At 36.2% G+C, this 24,016-nt stretch overlaps 1 protein-coding gene across 1 annotated transcript in view; it reads left to right on the top strand.

Moving 5' to 3' along the window:
* Dpyd (dihydropyrimidine dehydrogenase) overlaps nt 1-24,016 on the top strand; it is an 801,706-nt gene that overhangs the window by 168,530 nt on the left and 609,160 nt on the right. Inside the window, exon 4 of the mRNA XM_087897615.1 lies at nt 6,423-6,510. Within this exon, the coding sequence (XP_087753741.1) occupies nt 6,423-6,510 (88 nt within the window). The remainder of the gene's footprint in view (nt 1-6,422; nt 6,511-24,016) is intronic.

Genomic DNA, 24,016 nt, shown 5'->3' with positions numbered 1-24,016 from the left:
ATGTGTGTGTGTGTGTGTGTGTGTGTGTGTGTGTGTGTGTGTGTGTGTGTGTGTGTGTAGTTACTACTATGTTACATCCCTTTTTGTGGTTTGACTGGAAACCGAGTGGATTGTTTTCAATACCTGGTCATACTGTTTCCACTGGGGGAACCATCTGGCTGAGGCTAAACCATCCTTTATGACTAGTGGTTATTGTCCAATACAGCCTGAATTAATTCCTCACAGCCTGACATGGATGGCCTCTAGAGAAGCCAAGAAAACTGTCTTCTAGTTTTCCTTAAACTGAGTTGGACTCCAAGAAAGGTCCTACTGTAGACCATCCTAATATGAGCTCTTGCTTGTTTGTCCCTCTCTACCATCACACTACTCTAGCAAGCCAGCACTGGTGCTGCCAAGAGGAACTAGGAAAATACTTAAAATATTTGTAGTATCTTTTTGAACATTTAACATGTGTTTTGATCATATTTAATCTTTCTTCCCCAGCTCTTCACAGATCTGCTCTCACTTTCTTTCCCATGCAACTTTTCTTTCTTTCTTTCCTTCCTTCCTTCCTTCTTTATTATTTCTTTCCTCTGTTAAGGTCAATTAGAGGTGCCCCAGTATTGGGGCAGTGAATCTTAGATGTTTGGTCTTTCACTGGAACATGGTTGAAATGCCAAATTGACATGTTTTAGAGAAAACTCACCCTTCTAGCAGCTAACAATTACCAATAACTTCTCAGTTGGAATTTTGTGCCCAACTCCCCTCTCGATGTTGGGATTAGGTATGGATTGTATATGGTTTTATAGTCTCTCTGAGTTCATAAGTAAAATTGTCTGCTACATATACTATATATATTATATGTTAATATAAATATTTAAAATTTAAAAATTGTATTTGACATTATATTTTATATGCAAATAGTTATTAAAAGGCTAAAAACCTTGAAATTAAATGTGGTGTATACAAACACACTGAATCATAGCATTAAATCCAGCCTCAATAAGAGCTTTTGCATAGTCTTATATCTTGTTTTTCTCTGTTTGACTGTACTTTCTATTCTGAAATGAAATGGAAAAGGAGTGGATATAGGGGAGAGTGGAGGTGAAGGGTGGCAGGAGTGGATGGAGGAGAAACTGGGTTTTTTTGTGATGTATTTAAGAGAAAAGAATCTATTTTTCATAAAACATATTAAAAAGTAAATTCAGTTATTTTTAATGATGTTATCATAGCTTCTAACTGGATAGCTTGAATATAGTATCTGGGCCAAGAAGAGGGTTATTACCATTCTGTGTCAGCGCCAAATATCCCATGGTTAGGAAAACTCTCCCTATGGATCAGACAGACAACATCAGAAGTTGTATAAGAAATGTTGCTAAGGGAATATTGAGAAAAGTGAGCTACAAACAATAGCCATAAAATTATTGGAAGCAGAGTATGATGTTCAGTTCCCTGTTTTGACCGTTTGCTGGATCAAAACATGGGATTAGTTGTATCATGTTTTTAAGGATACAATCCATCAATCTTAGATGTGTTATTCTTCTAGTTGCTGGGCATCAGACGTGACTGCAGTGAAACTCAGAGGCACTATGACACTGCAAACCATTACAACTTGATTCACATGTCTCCCACCAACTTGAAAATGGGATCCACCCAGTTCTCAATAGAAATATTCCACCATTAGTAAATAACACTAGTGTATGGATTTGTTTACTGTAATGCCTATAGAGCAAGGAAAAGAGGGAGGAGGAGGAAGCTATACTGTTGACTGTGTTGACTGTGTCTCAACTATTACATCTTCCAAATGATCAACAAACTTCAAAGACCAGCAGAAAGATAACATCAATATTGGGAAAATATTAAAATGTTTCATATGAGTACTAATTTGACCAATTCTATTATATTAATTTATGGCTTAATGCTGGTTATCCTTAGAGTAGTGCTGGGTCCATTATCAAAATTAGCAAAACTAAGACAATGTATATTGAGTTCGTGCATTATTCAATAGATGTGTGTACTTGTGGGTGCTCCTGGGTGAGCGTGTGTTTCCTGAAAAATTGTCATTTTAGCTCTGGACAATTCTGTAAGAAGCATAGCTTACAATGCTAGCTGTTGGGAATGCTTACTAGTAGAAGAATGATGTCTCTATTCTTTCAAATGTGTGAAGAATAAAATGCAACTTAGTTATTTATTATGAAGTAAAACTACTCATCCTCATTTTGTCTGTTTTCCCTACAGAAAGATCTCAAATGCGTATATCCTGAATAGTTTGGTCCCTCACGTAACAGAATGAAAGTTTCCATATGCCTTTTGAAAATCCTGTTAATCATAAAAGATTAACATTTACTAAGCATCCCACATATTGCTTTTAATGAAATCCATTGTTATACCCTGTACTAAATATGAAAATAGAAAGGTTATCAGTAATAAAACATATGATGTTTCACTGCTTTTAGAGATAATCTAATATCCAAGTTTAGTATGAATTTAATTATCTGCAGATTAAAAATATTACATAATTATTTATCTCAACTAACTTTTGCCCCTTACAGTGAATTTAAAAATAAACCTTATTATAGCAGAGTAACTCTGCAAGGAAGGGGTCCTTAAATGACTGAAGATGCAAACGACTGTAATTGAAATGTTACTTCTGAGGAACAATTTACCGAGCACTGTGATTTACCATAATTGTTGACAAATCCCCCTAAGTACTGCGTCTCTGATTTCTTCATGGTATCAATCATTTAAAGCAATTTAGGAAATAACATCTGGATGTACATTTCTGCTATTTTATTTACATCATTTGTCTACATCATTACAATTGTCAACCTTTCCAATTTGGTACAGTAAATATACTCTGTAATATCTATCATGGCATGGTCAAAGGATAATTTATTGTCAAATAGAAAAATAGGTCAACAATAATGTCACTTGATGATCACCCCCCCCACACACACACACACAAGTTTAATAAAGCATCTCACCAGTATGCATTCCAGTGCAGTGGCTGATATTTTATTAGGACTACCTGGCTATAGCAGTAGTGTAATTACTGAGCTGTCAGAGTGATAAGTGGGATTAATGGCAGCCTGATGCACTTTAGTCTGCAGAGCGCTTAGAGAATTGCAAGATGGTATTATTATCAGAGTCTGCCCATTCTGGCATATTCATGGCACCAAAAGAAAAAAAAAGAGAATGCTACAATTCAGGTTTGCATTGCCCTGCCTCATTAACATCTGACATTTCCAACAGCTGTTATTTGTGAACTAGCTCAATAATAAAGGGAGAATTATTTGGTAAAGAGGCTTAATAACCACAACGGAAAATCCTTACGTTGTCAGTGCTGTTAAGTGACTCTGTTTATGTTGAATTTAAGATTTCTCTGGAAGGACAGGAAGACATGCTGCATCTTAATTCAGTTCACTCATATCTGCTGACATTATAAGGTCATTTTCAGCTGCCTTATTAGTCAAGTTGGATGTTTTAAAGAGACAATGCAGAAAACTTGGTTAGAGATAAGTAAAATCAGTATGATGTTGTCTCTTTGTCTAGTGCCATTCTTTCTTCCCTTTTTTCCCTTTAGGTGTCTATGTCTGTCCTGTGTGTGTGTGTGTGTGTGTGTGTGTGTGTGTGTGTGTGTGTATTAGATATTTAATGGCAAGTATGTTTAAACTGTTAAGGTGGCATATTAAGTGAGAAAAATGTTTTGCTAGGTTTTTAACTGTATTGCATTGGTACTGGGTAGAAACACATTCACGATACTATTAATGACCACCATATTTATCTACAAGGTCATTCCTCACCTTCACATGCCTTCCCTCACCTCAACTCCAAGGAGTGCATTGGTCGAGTCTTTTCTTTTTTTTTCTTTGTTCTGTTTCTTCTCTTTTCTTTTTTAACATAATTTTGTGGTGTATATTGCAGGTTGTACTTCTAAGCAATTCTTTCTCTTTTTTCTCACAGAGAGTGTTTTGGGGGGGGGAAATAGAAAATAAAACATTCTAAAAGCCTAAGTCTGAGTAGATAGGAATCCAACAAAATGACAGATGTGAGTCTAACAATGGCATTCAGAGCAATGACAGGGGAGAGGTTTAATGACTACATTTCACAGAGGACAATTGATTATGAAAAGCCTTCAGTACTCATTGTGAAAAATTTAATTTAGAGAGAAGGCTAAGGGCATAAGCCATAGAAAAGAGACCAGATTTAAAAACAAGATATTAATTAGGTTCTGAGAAATTGCTTCAGACAATGCAGAGGATAGTCATACAAAGAGGAACAAGGAGATGGCTATTGTTTTCTTGAAGGAAATGAACTAAGGTCTTTACACTTGGAAGTGGATACAAAATGAGGGTCGTCATCCCTATGCCAGTGAGTAATGTAGAATTCATTCTTAGAAAAAAATATTTTAGGGATTCTGATCTTCTAACACACATGACAGTAGCATATTATCTGTAGTTCCATGTCTAGCTGAATATCGTTCTTCACCTTCTCTTGCTTTAGTCAGACTAAATCCCACCCTGACATATTCTTTCACCTTCAAGCCTTGGCGTGCACTGCTTCCACTCTGGAGCCATTCTTTCATTTTCCTATGCTGTCAATCCTACCATTCTTTGCTGCCTTAACATCCACCCTTCTCTGAGGTCTTTGTAAAGTATTATTGCACTCAACAAATCTTTTCTGACTCCTACTCCAGGATTACTACCCCTCCCATATACTCCCTCATGCTGTGCTTTGTTAAATTTTACATTGATCATTTTGAAACTTGAAGTGCCCTTTGTATTTCTGCACTTTCCTTTAGTTATATGATCCACGAAAGGAACCACTATGTTTATGTTCTTCATATCCTTCATTCTTTTCTGATACTGTAGTAAAAATAAGCAAGATTAAATTATATGAAAAATAAAGACATATATTTAGTTCACCATTTTGGAGGTTAAAAGCCCAAATCACACGGCACAGGCTATCACGTGAGTTCTATGATGGAGTATACATGTATGAGAGAGATAACATGTGGCATTAAAGAAAGTCAAAGGGAAGCAAGGATGGAGCAAGGCTTACTCTTCTGTACTGAGTCTTCTGTAAGAATGAACATGGCATCATCAATGCTTTCTGAAATTAGTACCCTGATGACTTCTCTTACCAGTAGCCTCCACCTGTCGAAGGTTCTATGCTACCTTCCTGCACCATTTCTTTGAAGCCCAAACTCCTGACTTGATTGACAAGCTCAATCTGTCATACAGGGAATCAGTAAATGTTGGCAAATGAATGAGTAAATGAACACACACACACACACCGTATACAAATTAAGAATGGTGCAGTGAGTGTTTGCATCTGTTTCTATTCCAAATAACATTGTAGCATGGTGGTTCTTATAGTATGGTTATCAATACCACATCAGAGACTAGAAACATGGAATTACCAGGATTTCCTCAGTGAAATAAGGATATCTATCATCTTACCAAATGTACTTAGGTATACTAACCTTCAGGAATGTCTCTGGCTGCTTCCACGTGAAGAAGATTCTGAGTTGAAATTGTGCGGTGAAGGGAGTAGAACGAGGTATATAGTAGATAGACCCCTGTGGTGCAGTACCCCACAGTGTCTCTCTGAGCCTCTCACTGCGCTGCAATTACATCAGAGCGGCCCCAAGCAGAGGATACCATGACCTTATTCCTTTTCCTTAAGGGGAAGGCAGCTGTGGGAAGAAAATGCTTTGTTCTCAAAGGGAGTGAATCTGGGCAACTTTTTATTATTTCTTTACACTTGTTTATTACATTTAGAGTTTTGCCTGCTAGAATTCCTTTTATTTTTTTCTCTGTATTTTACATTTAAACCACAGTTCTCCCTCACACCCCTCCACCCACTCCCACTCTTTGAAATGGTTGTTGCAGCGCTCACTTGTGCCGTGCCTGGACTATATGCTTCAAGACAACAGAGAAATGGATGAAGGGAAGAGGGTGGGGGGAAAGGAAATAGAGAACAGCAGGAAGGTTGGGGAGAGGAGGGAAAACAAATCTGTAACTGTTACGATATAGATCTCCTTTGCATTTGCATAGTAATTGTAGTCTCTAAAACTTACAAGCTGTGTCATAAGATATTGCATATATTAAACAGTATACTGGTATATTAAAAAGTGGAAGATTCCATAAAAGAGTGAATGATGTATCTCTAGGTTAACACCTCCTAAAACTTAGGAGCAGCTTTGAGAGAGAATAGGATGCTAAGTACCAGAAGGTCACCATTCCACATATCTCAGGAGGCATTCAAATTTAGAAGATAGAGACTGAGTATTTACAGTATCACTTGAAGAATGCATGCTTAAAATTTTTCAGTTTTATTTGTATTTGTTAAGTGTCAACTCTGAGTTGGTCTAAAATAAAAAAATAGAGAGAGATAGCATTTTCTTTGTAATTTTTTAACACAGTTATTCTATTCCCTAGGTGCCTGAAATGTGCAGATGCCCCGTGCCAGAAGAGTTGTCCCACAAATCTTGATATTAAGTCATTCATCACAAGTATCACCAACAAGGTGAGTTCAGAGGTCATGGCCATAACGAGACTACAACACACACAAACTCACAGCAGATGTGGTTGCTCCTGCCAGACCTGCACAAGAACAAGCCAGTCAACATCTGATCATGAGGGTCGATCTCGTTCTCCCACCCTGAGCTGAGGAGGAACTGACAGTTGATGGCTTCTGTGGGAGGGAGAGTCAGTATTCTTTAAGGGAGTGTCCATTAAGTAAGTTAACTATACGCTAGTGGATGGGCTCAACCCCGGTGAAACCATAAACAGGATGAATTCGATTCAAAGGGTTAAAGAAACAAACAAAAAGAAAGCCAGTATTGGCAGTATGATAGAGAGGAGATAGGGAATTTGAAGGAGTGGACAGTGAACATGATAAAAAAAAAAAACCACACACACCATCTCTGCATGAGTGGAATTATGAAGAAATTAATAAAATTGTTATAAATGTTTTGAAATAATCAGTGGTTACTGCTTAGGTAATTTAGTTTTCATGGTCGTATTTAGTAGGTTTTGAAGTGCTGAATTTTTAGTCTGATTGCTTGATAAGAACCCAGTGAAAACTACCGACCTTGTCACTTTCTTCTACGAGGAAAATGTAGCCTAAGTCTTCCAATGTTGCTGCAAAATGCTCAGTGTAGTAGTGATTGCTGCCCCTCTTTGTTTAACGTGGCGAGTCTGGCAGCTGCAGTGAATCTGCTGTTGTTGTTGATAGTGACTGCTGAGTACCTACTGGTTGTCAGTACTGAGCGTTAAGATGTCCTTGCTGTGGCCACGTCAGCATCATCATCTTAACAGTACATTACTGTAGCACGTCTGATCAAAACCCAGAAACAGATATTGGGGTTCAACCTGACAGTCTGAAAAGCAAAACAGCCAACCACTGGCTCTTACCTCTACTTCGGTCCAAAACAGAGATTCTATCTCCAGAAATCTTAAGTAGGACATACATAAATGAGAGCTGTCTCCTCCTGTCTTATATCCCTCTCTAGTAATGGGACTAAAGGTGTGCAACACTACTGCCTGATTTCTATGGCAAACTAGTGTAGATACTGGGATTAAAGGTGTGTGAAATCACTGCCTGGCCTATAAGGCTGACCAGTGGGGCTGTTTGACTCACTGATCTTCAGGCAAGCTTTATTTATTAAAGTACAAATGAAATATCACAACACATAATGAAAGATAAATAGAGACACATTTTAAAAATACCCAATTACAATTTCTTTTGGTTGATGCTGTTTTCCATGTAACACAGAAAGACTGTTCACGCAACATGTGTGAGAGAAGGAATGTGAATATGCACACTGTTTCTTTGCGGACATGTTATTTAGCTTTACTAAACAGGCCCCAGATACCATGAAGAAAGAAAGTAGAAATACACAAATAAATTGTGATTAGATTGTAAAAAGTCAATGAATAACATATTCTATGCTTAAGTCTTAATCCCAAAGGGACTGGGAAATTTGCTTTGCATTTTTGGAAGAATTTTGGAAAGGGTTCAGGTTTTAAACATCACAGAATTCAAAATATTCATTATCGTAAGAACTTTGTCTTACTTGCTCAATAATACCATGTGGAATGTGCTTGAAATCAAGTTCATTTTAAAAGTATCTTACTGAAAGATGTAAAGCTTGAAGCCTAAAATATTCTGGCTGAGACACATACCTCCACGAACAGTTCTCCTATCAGAAATGAGAGGTTGGTTGATGGCCATCAATCTAGGAAGCGTGCTAACTCAGTTGTCTCTGTTCTGTCCCACACCAGAAGCTAAGCAACCCTAAAGGTTATGTGCCCTACTCATTCAGAAATCTATGCTAAGTGCAGGAAAGTGACACAGAGGAATGATGTCATCTCTGAAGGACTGCTCTCCTGTGTGATATAAGTGGGAGAGGTCTCTTTGTTCTGTCGTTGTTCAAACTCCCTCTCTTCTTGGCTGGAGTGATGACTCTGTGCATAAGTGTGTTTGCTGCCCTTGTAGAAGACCAGGGCTAACTTTCCAGGACCCACATTGTGGCTCAAAGTCATCTAACACTCCAGTTCCTCGTTACATGTCATACTGTTCTGACCTCCACAGGCGTCAGGTACATATGTTGTTCAGATACAGACAGAGAGGCCAAATACTCTTGAAGAGGATACAAATAGATATTAGAAAACAAATTGTAGCATGTGGGCCGGCTTGTTGGGGTTTCTGTCCCACCCGGTACCCCACAACCGGCAACTCCCAAGGAAAATCACACACAGGACTCCATAAGGTTATAAACTGATTGGCCCATTAGGTCAGGCTACTTATTAGCTCTTATAACTTATGTTACCCCATTATCCTTATCTATGTTAGCACATGGCTCCGTACCTTTCTCAGCAGGGCAAGTTACATGCTGCCTCTTCGGTGGTCTGCGCAGGAGTGGCGGAGGGAGTTTCCTCCTCCCTAGTCTTATCCTATTCTCATTGCCCCGCCTCTACTTCCTGTCTGGTTGACCCACCTATACTTCCTGCCTGGCCAATCAGCGTTTTATTAAAATACATGATTGACAGAATACAGATAATCCACCCGCACCATTAAATAACAAGAGAAACAACCTTTTCCCATTTTCTTAACTTATCTGTATGTCATTTATTCAAACATATTCACAATCTAATTAATATTTTCGAAGATCTTTTACTGAAAAATTTATCCTGGATGAGGCTGAAAATCAACTTTTTAAAGTAGTGTATTCCTGAGAAATCATTTGTACTAATCATGAAGGGTCAAAGATTTGTTTTCTTTAAAAGCCTGCAGGTTTTTAGACAAAGACTGGCAGTGTACAGTGTATGCTGTCCCATACTGCTCTGCCAGTGGACCTGAACACAGGAGGGCGTTTATCCCAGGGTGAGAGGGTAATTGAATTGCCTGACTCAATGAGCCTTGTGCCTCTTTGGGAAAAAGATGTCGCGGGTGTTGTATTGTGTTAGGCTTCTGTGATTCACTGGAGTTTAGACCAATATGTCCATTCTTTATTTTCTTACAAACTGGATTACAACTCTGGTTTCGAAAGCTACACTCGGGTCTATTGTCCCTCCACAGTGAGCTTTTCTCTGTTTCCTTAGTATAGGCCGTTGTTGGCGATTGTCTCTCTCAATTGGAAGTATGCGTTTCGGAGTCGTCAAACTGTGAACACTGGGCTATATTTCTGGATAGTTTTCTTTTTAAGAAACACTACTTTATCTGAGAGTGTGTGAAGCCAAACTCCATAAATATAATGGAGAAAAAGTCTGTTTGCTTAAGTATTTAAGTATTAAGGTCATTTCATGACCCTGTGTTTTGAACAGTAGTGATGTGTTCTCTTTAAAACTATTATGTTAAACCATAAAATACTGATTTCCCTCTTTTCCTTTGCTATTAAGTACACACAAGTTTAATAATTCGCATGACCTAAAGGCTTCCTTGGATAATTCAGCATAAAGTAAAAAGGCTTCTTTGGGGCTGGAAGAAGGTTCAGGGAGTAAAGCCCATATTGTGTAAGCATGAGGACTGGAGTTTACATCCAGGGTCACACAGAAACTGGGGTCAAAAGATCCATCTACACTTCCAGTGTTCCTACAGTGATGGGAGACAGGAGGAGAATTCCTCCGAGTTCATGGCTGGCTAACCTGCTCTACTTGGAGGCGGATAAACAGAGCCTCTGCAGCAAACAAGATAGAAAGTCAAAGATAACCCCCAAGATTGTTTTTTGAACTCTACAGGCATGCTGTGTCATGTATATGCCCTTATTCACATTGCATACACACACACACACACGCACACACAAATAAACTGTTCTTTTTCCCGATAGAAAGACCTATGACACCTAAGAACTTGTACAAGTTCTAACGTGGAAAAATAACTGACAATTACTATCACAAGGAGTATTTCTATTTCTTGCGCAAGTTCTCTTGGTATGTGCACGCATGTCTGGCATGTGTATCACGTAGAGCCACAGAGCTATGTAGCGGGATGGCATTCTCTCCCGAGTCTCAGTTCCATTTTCAGCTGCAGAGTGCTCCATGTTCTCACAGACAATATGCTGATTATCTTTTCTGGAGGAACTGACCAACACTACAACTGTGCTGCTCCTCAGTGCCTAGAAAGTAATATCTGATTGAATACACAATGAGTGTGGAACAAGTTGGTCGGGCTTTCTTTGATTTTTATATTAAACTATGTATACCCCAAAGCACCTAGAAAGCCATAATTTATTCCTCAGTTATTTTTAAATACATAAATATTTTAGGTATGTAAAATAAAAAGTAGCAACACGATTTTTGACGTCCCTTTAATTCAGAATACCTTACTTGGTAGGACTGTAGTTATGGACACCTCTGTTTCCTGGAATTGTCACAAATGTAACCAATCTGCCAGTGAAGGACACTCCAAGAGATTTTAACAAAACCAAACAAAAAATGTTATTTCTTTTGACTCTCCAAGTCCACTGCTATTGTCTACAATTCTGAAAGTGGCCATGTGGTTTCATCTCAGTGGCTCTGAACTCCTGTGCCAGTAGCAATCACCAGTGACTTGTAAGATAGTAGGTATCAGATAACAGAATGCCTGTCACCAAGGCATTAACCAGAATGACTGTTTTTTAATACATAATAAATTTCTTTAATTAATAAATTCCTTTAATTCAAACCAACCATTTTCCCTCTCAAAAAAGTATTTTGTGTATGTTAATTCTGTTTTTCAGCAGTGGATATGAGTATTATAAGAGCTTGTTTCACTCAGTATTGGATTGACTTGACTCACATTTTGTCCAATTAGTTGTATATTTTTATCCAGGAGTCTTCATGGGGAAGCCATTGATGTCTCCTGGCATCCTTTAAATTTTTATTTATAAAGACTGTATTTTTATAGTTCTGGCTTCTGCATCTCTTTTTATTTTTTCATTAATGTAAGAAAGAATTACTTTATCAATTGAATTTGAGGTTTGTGGTGTTTCCTTTTTTATTGCATAAAGGATATGATTCCAGGATATGTGACTGTATTTAGATGATGAGATGAAGTCACGTTATCACTATCTTGAAGATGGTTTCTGGGGAAGGCGGTATTTTAAAGCGTTTCAACAATGGTATTAAATAACTTTATTGTGATTTATTTATAAGCAATTTTTCTTCCATTTATGGGCATACTTAAATGTGTAGGTTAATGTCTTTCCATATGAGGCAATTTCTCCTCATTTTTCTTTTTTTACCTTATAAAATATTATTACATATTAAAATTTCTTACTTTTTAATGGAAATTTTTCTTTCATAAATTTATGTCCCCTGCTTCTTTTGGGAAGAGATAGAATTACACTGTGATTTCCTTCATTCATTTTGAGTAGTATTGTCAACATCTTCACCAACTGACCTTTTAAAAATAGTTCATGGTCCATTGAGTTTTAGCTACAGTGATATCTATTTTTTCTTTTTTCCCCTTTTTCTCTTATATATATCACATCCTGATAGCAGTTTCTCTTCTCTCCTCACTTTCCAGCTCTACACTCCTCAACTCCTCCTTCATTTTTCTTCAGTAAATGGCAGGTCTCCAATGGATATCAAACAAACATGGCGTCTATATAGTTGTAGTAAGACTAAGGGCCTCCCGTCTTATTATGGCTGGAAAAGACAACCCAGCATGATGAAAGGAATCCCAAAACCAGTCAAAAGAGTCAGAAACAGCTCCTGCTTCCACTATTGGGAGTCCCACAAGAAGACCAAGCTATGCAAACATAACATGTATGCAGAGGTCCTAGGTCTACCAATGCAGGGTCCCTGATTGTTGGTTCAATCTCTGTGAATCCCACTGTCTCTGTTGGTTTTCTTCGGTCTCTGTGACCCCTCTGGTTCCAACAATCACTTCTTCCTATCCCTCTTCCTCAGCTTTATCTAATGTTTGTCTGTGGGTCTTGGCCTTTTTTCCCCCATCAGTCACTGGATGAAGCCTCTCTGATGATGATATTCCTAGTATCCTATCTAGATGTACAGCAGAGTACATCATCATCAGAGTACAGTATCATTAAGGAACATTTTATTGACTTGTTTTTCCATTACCGGTCCTGCCTGCCAGGTTCTACAAATGGATCCCTTCTCATGGCATTGGTCTCAAGCTGGACTAGTCATTAGTTGACCACATCCATAATTTCAGTGCCACTCTTACCCCAGCACATTTTGTAGGCAGGACAAATTGTACATCGAAGGTTTTGTAGTAGTTTGGTGTCCCAGTTCCTTCACTGGAAGTCTTGACTGGTTACAGATAGCTGGTTCAAGCTCTGTATCCCTACTAGGAGTCTTATTCTGAGTCACCTTCATAGACTCCTGGGAGTTTCTACTGTACCTAGTGTTTAGTATGTACTGGAAATGCCCCACCCCATTTCCTGATGTCACTCTAAGTACTCACTCAGTCAGTCCTCCAAAAACCTCATCACTCCTGTTTCCATCCCACTTCTCCCAACCCCACTCCAATACCTGTTATATTTCCCTTTCCTAGGGAGATTCATATGTCTCCACTGGAGCATTTCTGGGTCTGTGGTTATAGCATTATTATCTTTACTTTGCAGTTAATATCCACTTACAAGTTAGTATGTAAATAGAGACTGTGCTTTGGTTTCCCAGCTGCCCTGATCCGAATAATCACACAGAAATGGTATTAATTACAGCACTGTTTGACTAATGGCTCAGGCTTATTTCTAACTAGCTCTTATGTCCTGTGTCCTCAATTAACTCATTTCTATTAGTCTATGTATTTCCATGTGGCCATGGTGTTGCATCATTTTCTACATGTCTTGTTTCCTCAGTGGCTGGCTTGCATCTCTCTCCTTCATCAGCTACATGGTGTCTGCCTTTCTCTGCATTCTTTCTCCCTGCATTCTGTTTAGTTTACTCACCTACATTTATTCTGCTTTGACATAGGCCAAAGTAGCTTCTTTATTAACCAATGCTAATAAAACATATTCACAGCATATAGAGGGGAATCCCACATCAGAGTACTTATTATGTTTTTTCTTTCTAGGCATGGGTTATCTCACTTAAGCTGATTTTTTTCTAGTTACATCTATTTTTCTACAAATTTAATTTGCTTTTTTTTTAACAACTGAAGAATACTCCATTGTGTAAGTGTACCATATTTTCTTCATCCATTCTTCGGTAGAAGGACTTCTGTTTTCAGTTTCTGGGTATTATGAATAAAGCTGCTGTAAATGTAGCTGAGCAAGTGTCCTAGTAGTAGGATGGAGTGTTCTTTGTGTATATGTCCAGGAGTGATATAACTGAGTCTTGAGAGATAGCTCAGCCATTAAAGACTAGACTCATGATAAAAAAAAACGTACCTATTGTTTCTAAGAGTTTTTAAAAGCTTATTTATAATCTACCAATGTTTACCCAGTTTTTCAAGTTATACTATTCCAACCATAGGTAAAATATTTACTTTCCTAGTCTATAATTCTACTCTCCGAAGTTGCTAGGAGTCTGTTTCTACCATCTGTTCTGTCTGCTCATTTTCTTTTCTTTTTTTATTTATTTATTCATTTATTTATAAAAAAATTTTCACTTCCTCCCCTCCTCCCAATACCCTCCCATTCCCCACACTTGCTCTCCTCCTCCTTTCCAGTCTCAAGAGCAGTCAGGGCTTCCTGGGTCTTGAGGTAGGTTGTTTCCTAATTTTCTGAGAAATCGCTATACTTACTTCCAAAGCAGCTGTACCAGTTTGCACTCCCACCAGCAATGGAGGAGTGTCCCCTTTACCCCATATCGTCTCTAGCATAATTTGTCATAAGTGGTTTTTATCTTGGCCATTCTTACAGGTATAAGATGAAATCACAGAGTTGTTTTGAGTTGCATTTTTCTGATGGCTAAGAATGTTGGGCATTTCCTTAAGCGTCTTTCAGCCAGTAAATGCCTGCTTTTATACAAAGGGTTTACATTAGCTTTGGTCAGTTAGTAGCTTTAACATTATTTTTCTTGAAATATTTCAAAATACCTTTTTTTTCCTTCAAATTATACATAGCCTAGAAATTAAGCCAAAAAATATTCTTGAGTACTGGATTATTGTAAATTCCTTAAATGGCTATTTCTCTTCATTTTGGATAATTGGTTAAAGTAGAAAGAATTTTATAATATCAGATGAGAGAGAGGGAAGGATCACTATCTTTATCTTTGTAATAAAGATAGCCCTTGCTTTATAGTAGAGTTTTGTTTTAGCTTCACATTTTGGGTGAACATTGAAGTTTCTCTCAAATATACTATGTTCTTACAATTCCAGATTTTGGATTCTTGCTGTCAAATGTATTGAAGATAATTCCAGGTGTATCAGTGCACTGTTGGCTTTGCCATCATCTTTGGTTTGGGTACCTATCTATTAAATGACTCATCAAAGATTGCTTTACATAAAATATCTTCTCTATATAATTTTAAGTTCAAACTAGAAAGACCATGGCAGAAAACTAGTTGACATAGTGTCAATAAACAAAGAAAACTGTATGGAATTGGTGAATAGTCTACATTGATGTCCAGAAGTCCAAAATTTTGTATGAAAGTATCAGAGTGGTGACTGAAAATAAATTATTATAACAGACATTGACATTACTATAAACATAACTAAAGTTCTATACTGTTGATGTAGTAAAGCACAAGTCTACAGAGTGAGAAGTGAGTGCATAGAAAATGTAGGTACTGAATTTGAAATTTTGGTTTAGTAGAAAACATAACTCATTCATAAGTTGTTCTTTAATAAACATAACTTCTGAAACTGGTCATTTTTAGAAATACATAGTACAGGATTGGAGAATTGGCCAAGGGTGTAAGAGCACTGGCTCTTCTTGCAGAGTACCTGGGATTGATTCCCAGAAACCTCCTGGCCAGATCTGTCAGTTATTCCTGTTCCGGAAGATCTGATGCCCTCTTCTGGTATCTATCGGCACCAAGCATGCACACAGTGTATAGACATAAAGGCATATAAAACCCTCACTCATAAATAAAAATAAATAAATCTTTAGAAAAATCAGACTATATTTGCATACATTATTTATATTTAAGGAGAATTAAAGATTGAATGCTACATGTTAACTGAAAATAAATCTTAATATACACATGGGTAAAATCCAACACAAAAATGTTAACTTAATGAAATTTTTTTCTGTTTATTTCAGACCAAGTATTAATGTAATAAAAGTGTTGCTGAAATGTGTGAGAGAGGAGAAGCTGCTGTAGGAATGGACAAATGTTATTAACACTATGAAATGCTGATACAAATCATTTATGACTATAGTACATTGTAGAAGTTGCATATTTTCAAACCTGTAGATCAAAAGATGGATCATCAATATTTACTTACTAGTTGTTAAAAATCATAGTACGTGATAGTCTTTGTACTTTATCAGGAAAGAAATAAGAACTTTCATTCAACTCCTATATATATGAAATCACAAATATATATATATATATATGTGTGTGTGTGTGTAGGTATATGTATATTTAAATGTGTATGTGTATTTGTCTTTGTGTGCATATGTATCTGTTGATTAGCTGTATATTTCAAAGTGCAGGCTATACTGGACTGGCAAGTAATTCAGTAAATTACATCCTTCCAGTGAAAGACTAAGAGTGATTTTGTAGACATATTCCTTAAAGATAAATACTATCACATAAATGGGCACATATTTGATTATGTCACTTGAGACTGTAGTGTTAAAAAAGTAAAAACTGGAGATATCTGTATTGTGGGGTAAATCTATTATGTAATATTTATATTATTCAATGCCATTATGCTAACCTAAAATTATTATAACTATTAATAATAACAATCTTATTGAATGAAGATAGGCATGTTGTTTAGTAATATGAAACATGACACATTTCAAAGAAAAACAATCTGGTTAGCATAAGCTGTTCACAATATAGGCAAAGTGAAATTTTAAGATTTTCCTTGCAAATATCTAAATTGTCAAATATTATATAAATATGTATATTTAGATTTAAAATATTTAGATCTAGAATATCTAAATCACATCTTACAATGTAAATATATGTTATATAATATATGATAAATTAAAATTAGAGAGCAATGTAAAGTTAGGAGAGAGAGTTTTTCAAATAACACATGATGGCTCTAACCTTTTTTAATTTCAGTATGTAGACTGTTCAACCTTTGCCAAAGGTCTTACCGTTCTATACATTTTTCTTGTGGTTTGCCTTGCTCTATTTAAATGTCACTTTACCTCACTGTACTTTAATGTCCCTATCAGCACATTTTTAAAGTCAAGTTAATTTAGATGTGCTTAAATTCTCAATTTTTCTTATCTGTCTGTCTGTCAAACTATCTATGCATCTAATTGTCATTCTGCCACAAAGGAATCAGCTATTTTAATTACAATGCTCTTTAAAATATCTTTTAATGAAAAATTGTGAACAACTCCCTGATAGCACATTGATTATCAAAATATTTAAATTTACTTTGCATAGACAACTGCCTCTATGAATTCTCTAAAATAATTATGTTTACATTACAATAAAATATGGTTTTAAAGTGATCAATGTAAATGTATGCACAGATTGGCTACTGTATTATTAGTTAATAATTCTATGAACTAAATTTTTCAAGATTAATTATTTAATGTATAACTCCCACACACTGAGTTTGATATTCTGGAGTAATGAATTTGCTAGTCTTAAAGACAGGGAACCAGTATATATTTTCTATATCATTTACTATATTGAGTTGTTTTGAGATGGAAGAAGCGCTGCCTATAGATAAACTGGTGCTTATCTCAGAGCTACCTGTTCTGTTTTGTGATTATTGCTTTATTACTATAAAAGATAAAATTTTACTGCTAACCAAGGGTTTAGAATAACGTGTGCTTCTCTTCAGAATTTCTTTATTAGCTGAATGTTTAAATCTTCAGATAGTCTGTCATTTAAAACAAGTGCTGATCAAATATAAATAGCAAGGTTACAAGCCATGTGTAATCTGCAAGTACTTGAGTTTAATAAGATAGTTGATTTTCACTGCGTAGCTTAAGCCAGTTTTTTAACAAGATATTTTTAAAATCATGTGCACATATGTATATCTGTGTGTGGATGTGTGAACATGGATACTACAGCCACAAAAGTCAGAGGAGAGCATCAGATTCTCCTGAAACTGAAGTTATAGGCTGTGAACTCATCTGCATATATTCTGGGACCTATACCTTGGTCCTCTATAAGAGCAGTGTGTGCTCACAACCCCTAAACCCTTTCTCCAGCCAGTTCTGCACTAAAACAGAAGATGATGGTGTTGCCTATGTGGCCACAGCAAAAATAAAAATAATCTTTTAAAATGTTACTTAATTTTGATAAATATATTATGCCAAGCAGTGGTGACACATGCTTTTAATTCCAGCACTTTGGAGACAAAGTCAGGTGAATCTCTGTGAGTTCAAGGTAAACCTGGTCTACAAGAGCTTCATGTGAGGCCCCTAAGCTACACAGGATCCTTGTCTCAAAAAGCAAAACAAAACAAAATGTTCCTTAATTTTGAATTATTTTTAAAACTGTGTAATAATAATAATGTCAATATAAAATAAGTTCATATCTTACTTTTTTTTCTTTTACTAGTCCCAAGACAAAAGGAATTCTATGTAAGGAAACACATAGTATATGACTTAGGACTTTTAATACTAAAAAGTTGAAAAGCCATTGACAATGACACTGGGACTTGTTTCCTCTGCATATACTGGATTTTTGGGATCCAGTCTGTTTGGATACTCACCTTCCTGGACCTGGATGGAGGGGGAAGGAACTTGAACTTCCCACAGGGCAGGAAGCCCTGACTGCTCTTAGGGATGGAGAGGGAGGAGGAGGGGGAGTGGGGGGAGTGAGAGGGTGTTGGGAGGAGGGGCGGAAATGGAAACTTTTATAATTTAATAAACTTTGAATTTAAATAGTAAAAAAAAGTTTGACAGAATGAACAATAACATAGGCCAATAGGAGTTTGAATTTAACTAACCTAACTCATTGCCATATTGTTTAGAATATCTATTTGCAATCCTGCAAGGGTAAGTGATTCATTCCTAACTGCTCTGTGATAGCGTAAAAGGCCTTACAGAACCCAAGTGCAGTATCCTTCTGTTTGATGCATACTATACCATTTGCAAGAGTAAAGTATTGGTTGCAATTTAGTATTAAAATATAAAAGGTGGACAAACAACATATTGCTATCACAACGAGATTGTATAAGTACTGTTAGCATCTGAACAGTTGAGTAAAACGTATTATGCAGTGAACTTCATGTTAAATATATTTGAGCTTAGTTTTCTGAAAAGTACTTTGATAAATTGAAAAATTTAAAGTAAATTATTACAATCAATACTAATTATATTTTTGAGAGCAGTGGTAGGTTTAAATTAATGTGCCTGCGATGGAGAACATTTTTGAGAAATCTATTTGTACCCACTGTATAATAACACACTGTCGTACATATCACAGCATACTGTCACTTAAGAAATATCTTATATTCTTGGCAACAAAGAGCCAACCCTCAAAAATAGTCTGACATTTTTCAAACACAGAAGAAAATAGTGGTGTGAAATTGCAGTCTAGTTATAATTCCTTAAATAACCAGGTATGTGTTATACATGATGATTAAAATATCACATATAGTACTTGGAAGCCTATCTCCTGATACCCACTGAATATATGAACACTTCTGCACACATAATGCATATATGTGCCTGTACTGCACATGATGTCTGTGAGCAGCCTCTGCAGTTGTTCTAAATATTGGCTCAAATGAGATTATTTGGGGTGAGATTTGATGAGCATTTACTTATATTTGGCAGAAAACTTTGCCATTAACATTTGTTATTGAGAAATAGCCAAATTATTTGTGATTTTTATTAAAGACTTTGAAATGAACAAAAAGCAAGAGTGACAATAACATTTCAAATTTGTTTTTCTTTTATATGCCCAGTTTTGGTATCAGATGTATTCTGAATTAATTGTGAAATGAATTAATCTGTAGCATGGATAAGTTTATTGCATTGGATCCTGATCTCCAGAATGTGGGGCTATTTGAAGTGCAATAACATACCCATAGCTTCTACTGCATCACACTAGAAGGCAAATATAATTTTAATGTGTGTATGTGTATGTTTGCATGTAAATTACAGTAAAAGTAATTATATTTGATACATAATTCTGGTTACCTTTAACATGTTACATGATTTAGTTCTTATAAATGAAAAATAGTTTAGTGAAAAATTAAATTTGTATGGACAACACTGGAGTACCTAAGACAAGATAGTTTTAGTGAATTCAAAGCCAATAGGAGCTACAGGTTCTGTCTTTAGACATAGAGAATGGACCAGATAGAACTTAGTGGTTCAGAGCACCTGCTTCTCCTGTATTGGACATGGTTAGATGGCCTTTAAGTCCAGTCAACTGAAGATCCAATAACCTCGTCTGCCTCTGCAGGCACTGGCAATCACAATGCACATATATCCTTACAGGCTGTTTTCATTAGGGTTACTATTGCTGTTATAAATTACCACGACCAAAGCAACTTGGGGAGGAAAGTGTTAATTTGGCTTAGGTTTCTATGTCCCTCTTCATCACTGAAGGAAGTCAAGACAAGGAGGAATCTAGAGACAGGAGCTGATACAGAGATCCTGGAGGAGTGCTTCTTATTGGCTTGCTCCTCATGGTTTGCACAGTTTGCATTCTTATAGAACCCAGGACCTCCAGCCCAGGGCTGGTCCCACACACAATGAGCTAAACCCTCTTCTGTCAATCAGAATTATATGTAATTATAAAAATACCCCACAGGTGGGCCTATAGCCCAGTTTTATGCAGGTATTTCTCAATATAGGCTTCTTCTCAGATGATTCTAGCTAGCATCAAGTTGTCAGAAAACTAGCCAGCATGCAGGCATTTACACACACACACACACACACACACACACACACACACACACACACACGAATCAATAATGAATAACCAAGAGAAATAATTAAAATTGTCCTGTAATAAGTAGTAGAAAATTCAGTTTTAAATGAAATTGTGAAATGAAGACTCATTAATGTTAATTTTTGTTCTTAGTGTTATATTTGGAAAGTTATAATCAAATATATATACATGTATATATATACATGTATATATATATATATATATATATATATATATGTCATTAAGAACCTTGACAAGCAAAACAAAAGAGGACCTGTATCAGAAAAGTAAAAGATATCATAAATAAATACTTAGAAATGCAATGATCTAAGTGCTGTCATACAAAGGAATACCATGCTGTGCTTAGAAAATTATATAGATATTTTCCAAAGAAACATTTTTTGGAACATTGATTGTAAAGTGGAAAAACGTCAGGCAGGGTAGGCAATGTAGCTGCGCTCGTAAAATTCTTACTCAATAAGAAGCACGAGGTCCTGGGTTTAATCCTAGAACCACATATTTAATCTAGCACACAGGCTTGCAGCCCATGTTCTGGAGAATTGGAGAGTGTCATATTCCCAAGTCTCTGTTCTTCCTGAGACTTTGCCTTACCAAGTGTGGTAAATAATACCTGAGCATGGATACTCAATGACCTCTGTCCTTCACACATTTGCACACACAAGTGTATCCCAGCACACATAAACTCACACTTAATCACACACATGCACATGCACAAAGGTGGGTTTGGATATGAATGAAAATATTCTTCTGTTTAATTAAAGGGAAGGCATAGCATCCATGCTGGTTCTTTATCTTCTTGTCTGCATAAGAAGAGATCGCTCACCCATCAGATAGCTGTTGAGTTGGTTTCAGCTATAAGTTTATTGTGCTGGCAACATTAATTCAGGGGGGAATTGTAAGTTCTAAAGCCCATTAAGAAAAGGAGACAAGATGCAAGAAATATTAGGAACAGAGTGATTTTTATTTAATAGGTACTCTATATAAAGGATTTTGTTCCAATTTGCATATGTTCATGACAATTCATGTGGCTTTTAAATGAATGTTTTCTTTACCCATCCTTGATAGTTTTTCTTTTTACTTTCTTATTCTTTACCGCACATGAATTTCCTTGAATATGCATTAAAATGTTTAACACATAGAATTAACATTTACAAAAGCATTTGGAGGAGAAAAAAAGCCGTAAGAAAAATGGAAAGATGTCTCAAATCCATTAAATTTAGTTAATGGGCAGCGTTGTATGTATGCCCAGTTTTAAAAAGATATAATATAACCCCAATAAACATTTTCTTTTAATTTATCAAGACCTAAAGCTGACGACTGTGTCAGGATTTTTTTATTTGGGTTACCAACCAGCTCCCAAATCATGACAGGGTGCTCTTTTCTGGATAGCTCTTTTAACTTAAATTAATGTGTTTCTTTTTATTTACTTTTACCTTGGGGATTTTTGCCTTATTTTCTTTTTTCTATTCTGTATATCTTACTTTCTTGTGTCTCCTGGCTGCTGGTTGCCTGGCTTTTTGCCCTAGGCATTTCCCTCGTTCTCTCCTTCTTCTTCTCTGTCTTCTCTCTTTAAGTCTAGATTTCTCTTCCTATTTATTCTCTCTGCCTTACCTGCCCTGCATATTCTTTTCCTGTCTAGCCATTGGTCATTTACTTTTTATTAGAAAAATCAGGTGCTTTAGGCAAGCAAAATGAAACAAATGAAATACATCTTTACATAATTAAACAAATGCAACGTAAACAACCTTTATACGGTTTTACATACCTTTACACACACCTTTACCAAGTTTAAGTAATATTACATAGCATAAAAAATGTAACACATATTTACATTGTTAAAATAATATTTCACAATATATGATCATATGTATTATTACATATTTCCCAATGCGAGTGTTCTTGTGTGATAGCATTTGCATCCAGGAGTGTCTTCAATGCCTATCTGTGTGTGTAGGTTTAAATATATATATGCTTTTGTGAATACATTTATGTGTAACCATTTACAACTGTGTCTGTTTAACTTTGTGTATATGTGCCCAAGTGTAAATGTGTACATGAGTGTGTATTTGTGCATGTATAAAGGTGTGTGCTTATGTGTGTGTGTGCTTGTATGTGTATGTGTGAGCGTGTGAAGTTTTCCAGTTTAAGAACTTATGGACAGAAAGCAAAATCTTCAGGAATAACATGTTAAGTTCTTTACACTTTAGGTTTAACTGAGAACAGTTGACTAAATCTGTGTTCCTAAAATATTTAATTATTTTATATCAAATTTACCAAAATTTAGAATATATATGAGACTCTCCTATCCTAGTCAACCCTTTGACACTACAAGGATGTATCATGAGAGTAAGGTTTTGTTTCTTTATATTTAACAATAAATATATCACTAGATACCCCAGTCTGGCTTTCCACTCACAGTCCAGTCTCATGCCCCACCACGCTTGCCTCTGAATGCAGGATCTCTGTGTGCCCTGATCATGTTGGCTCTGGAGCCAGGGCTTTTTGTGTGTTCTGAGCATGCTCTTTGTCTCAACTACTCTGCGAACCACAGATGTCTCAAATGTCTGAGAACCACAGCTTATACACCGAGGAAAGATGACAGCTTCATACAAAGTTACCCTGGTACCCCTGTCTCCTGCATGTGTTTCTAAAGCCAGTTCCTATTCAGTTAATGTTCATCCATTCATTCTTAGATAGCTAAAACCAGGGATGTAAGCAAAGTTAATTCACCCTTCTCAGACTTGCAAACTTACTAAGGTTTAGCACAAGTGGTTTTTAAATGCAACAGATTGGAGTTTATCTTGGAAGGATGCTTCCATCTGTGAAAACTGTCACTGGAAAAGAGAAGAACACTTTAAAATGAAACCGCCAGCTGTATTGATAATCTCGCAGTGATAGGAAGGCTTGAATATGGTAGGACTATTTGTTAAATTAGCTATGCCATACGACAGGAGAGCAGGCTTGACAAGCTTGTGGTTCCCGATAATGACTTTGAAAATCATTAAATTGCAGAGGAATGGCACTAATGTAATTTCAAGCTTTAATTTTAAAGTAAAAACAAAAATATTAAAGTTATAATCATCTTAAAATTAACCAAAAGGCATGTGTTGTGCTGAAGAATGTGCCATTAAAATGCTTAGGTACAAACTGAGGCTTTAGTCCTGGAAACAAAATTAGAAACATTGGTGAACTTTGGAAAACAACCATCATTTTTCTCTCAGAGTTTTGATCATGGAGCTCTCCAGAATACACATTATTAAAAAAAAATAAAAGAAACAACTAAACCAAACAAAAAACTAGTAACAACAGAAAGCATCAAAATACTAAAGTACTCATTGTATATACAAAAAAAATGACTAGACCTAAAGAAGATAAATTTTCTTACATCCCTGCTAACAAACCCTATACATTTTTCTCTACACAAGGAAACAAACAATAAAAAGCTATAACTGATAATACCTTGAAGAAAGGGTTGAAGTGGTGGTTTATCTTCTGGTAGGAGTCTTCCTGGGTGTCTGTGAAGTACCTTTTCCATTTAAATTTTCTAGCCTTTACTTTTAAAAGGTTTGAGAGGCAAATCT

The sequence above is a fragment of the Myodes glareolus genome, chromosome 17 (assembly GCF_982192425.1).
Source record: "Myodes glareolus chromosome 17, mMyoGla1.1, whole genome shotgun sequence".
Lineage (NCBI taxonomy): Eukaryota > Metazoa > Chordata > Mammalia > Rodentia > Cricetidae > Myodes > Myodes glareolus.
The sequence above is the reverse complement of the archived record's forward strand: the minus strand, read 5'-3'. Positions and strand labels throughout refer to the sequence as shown.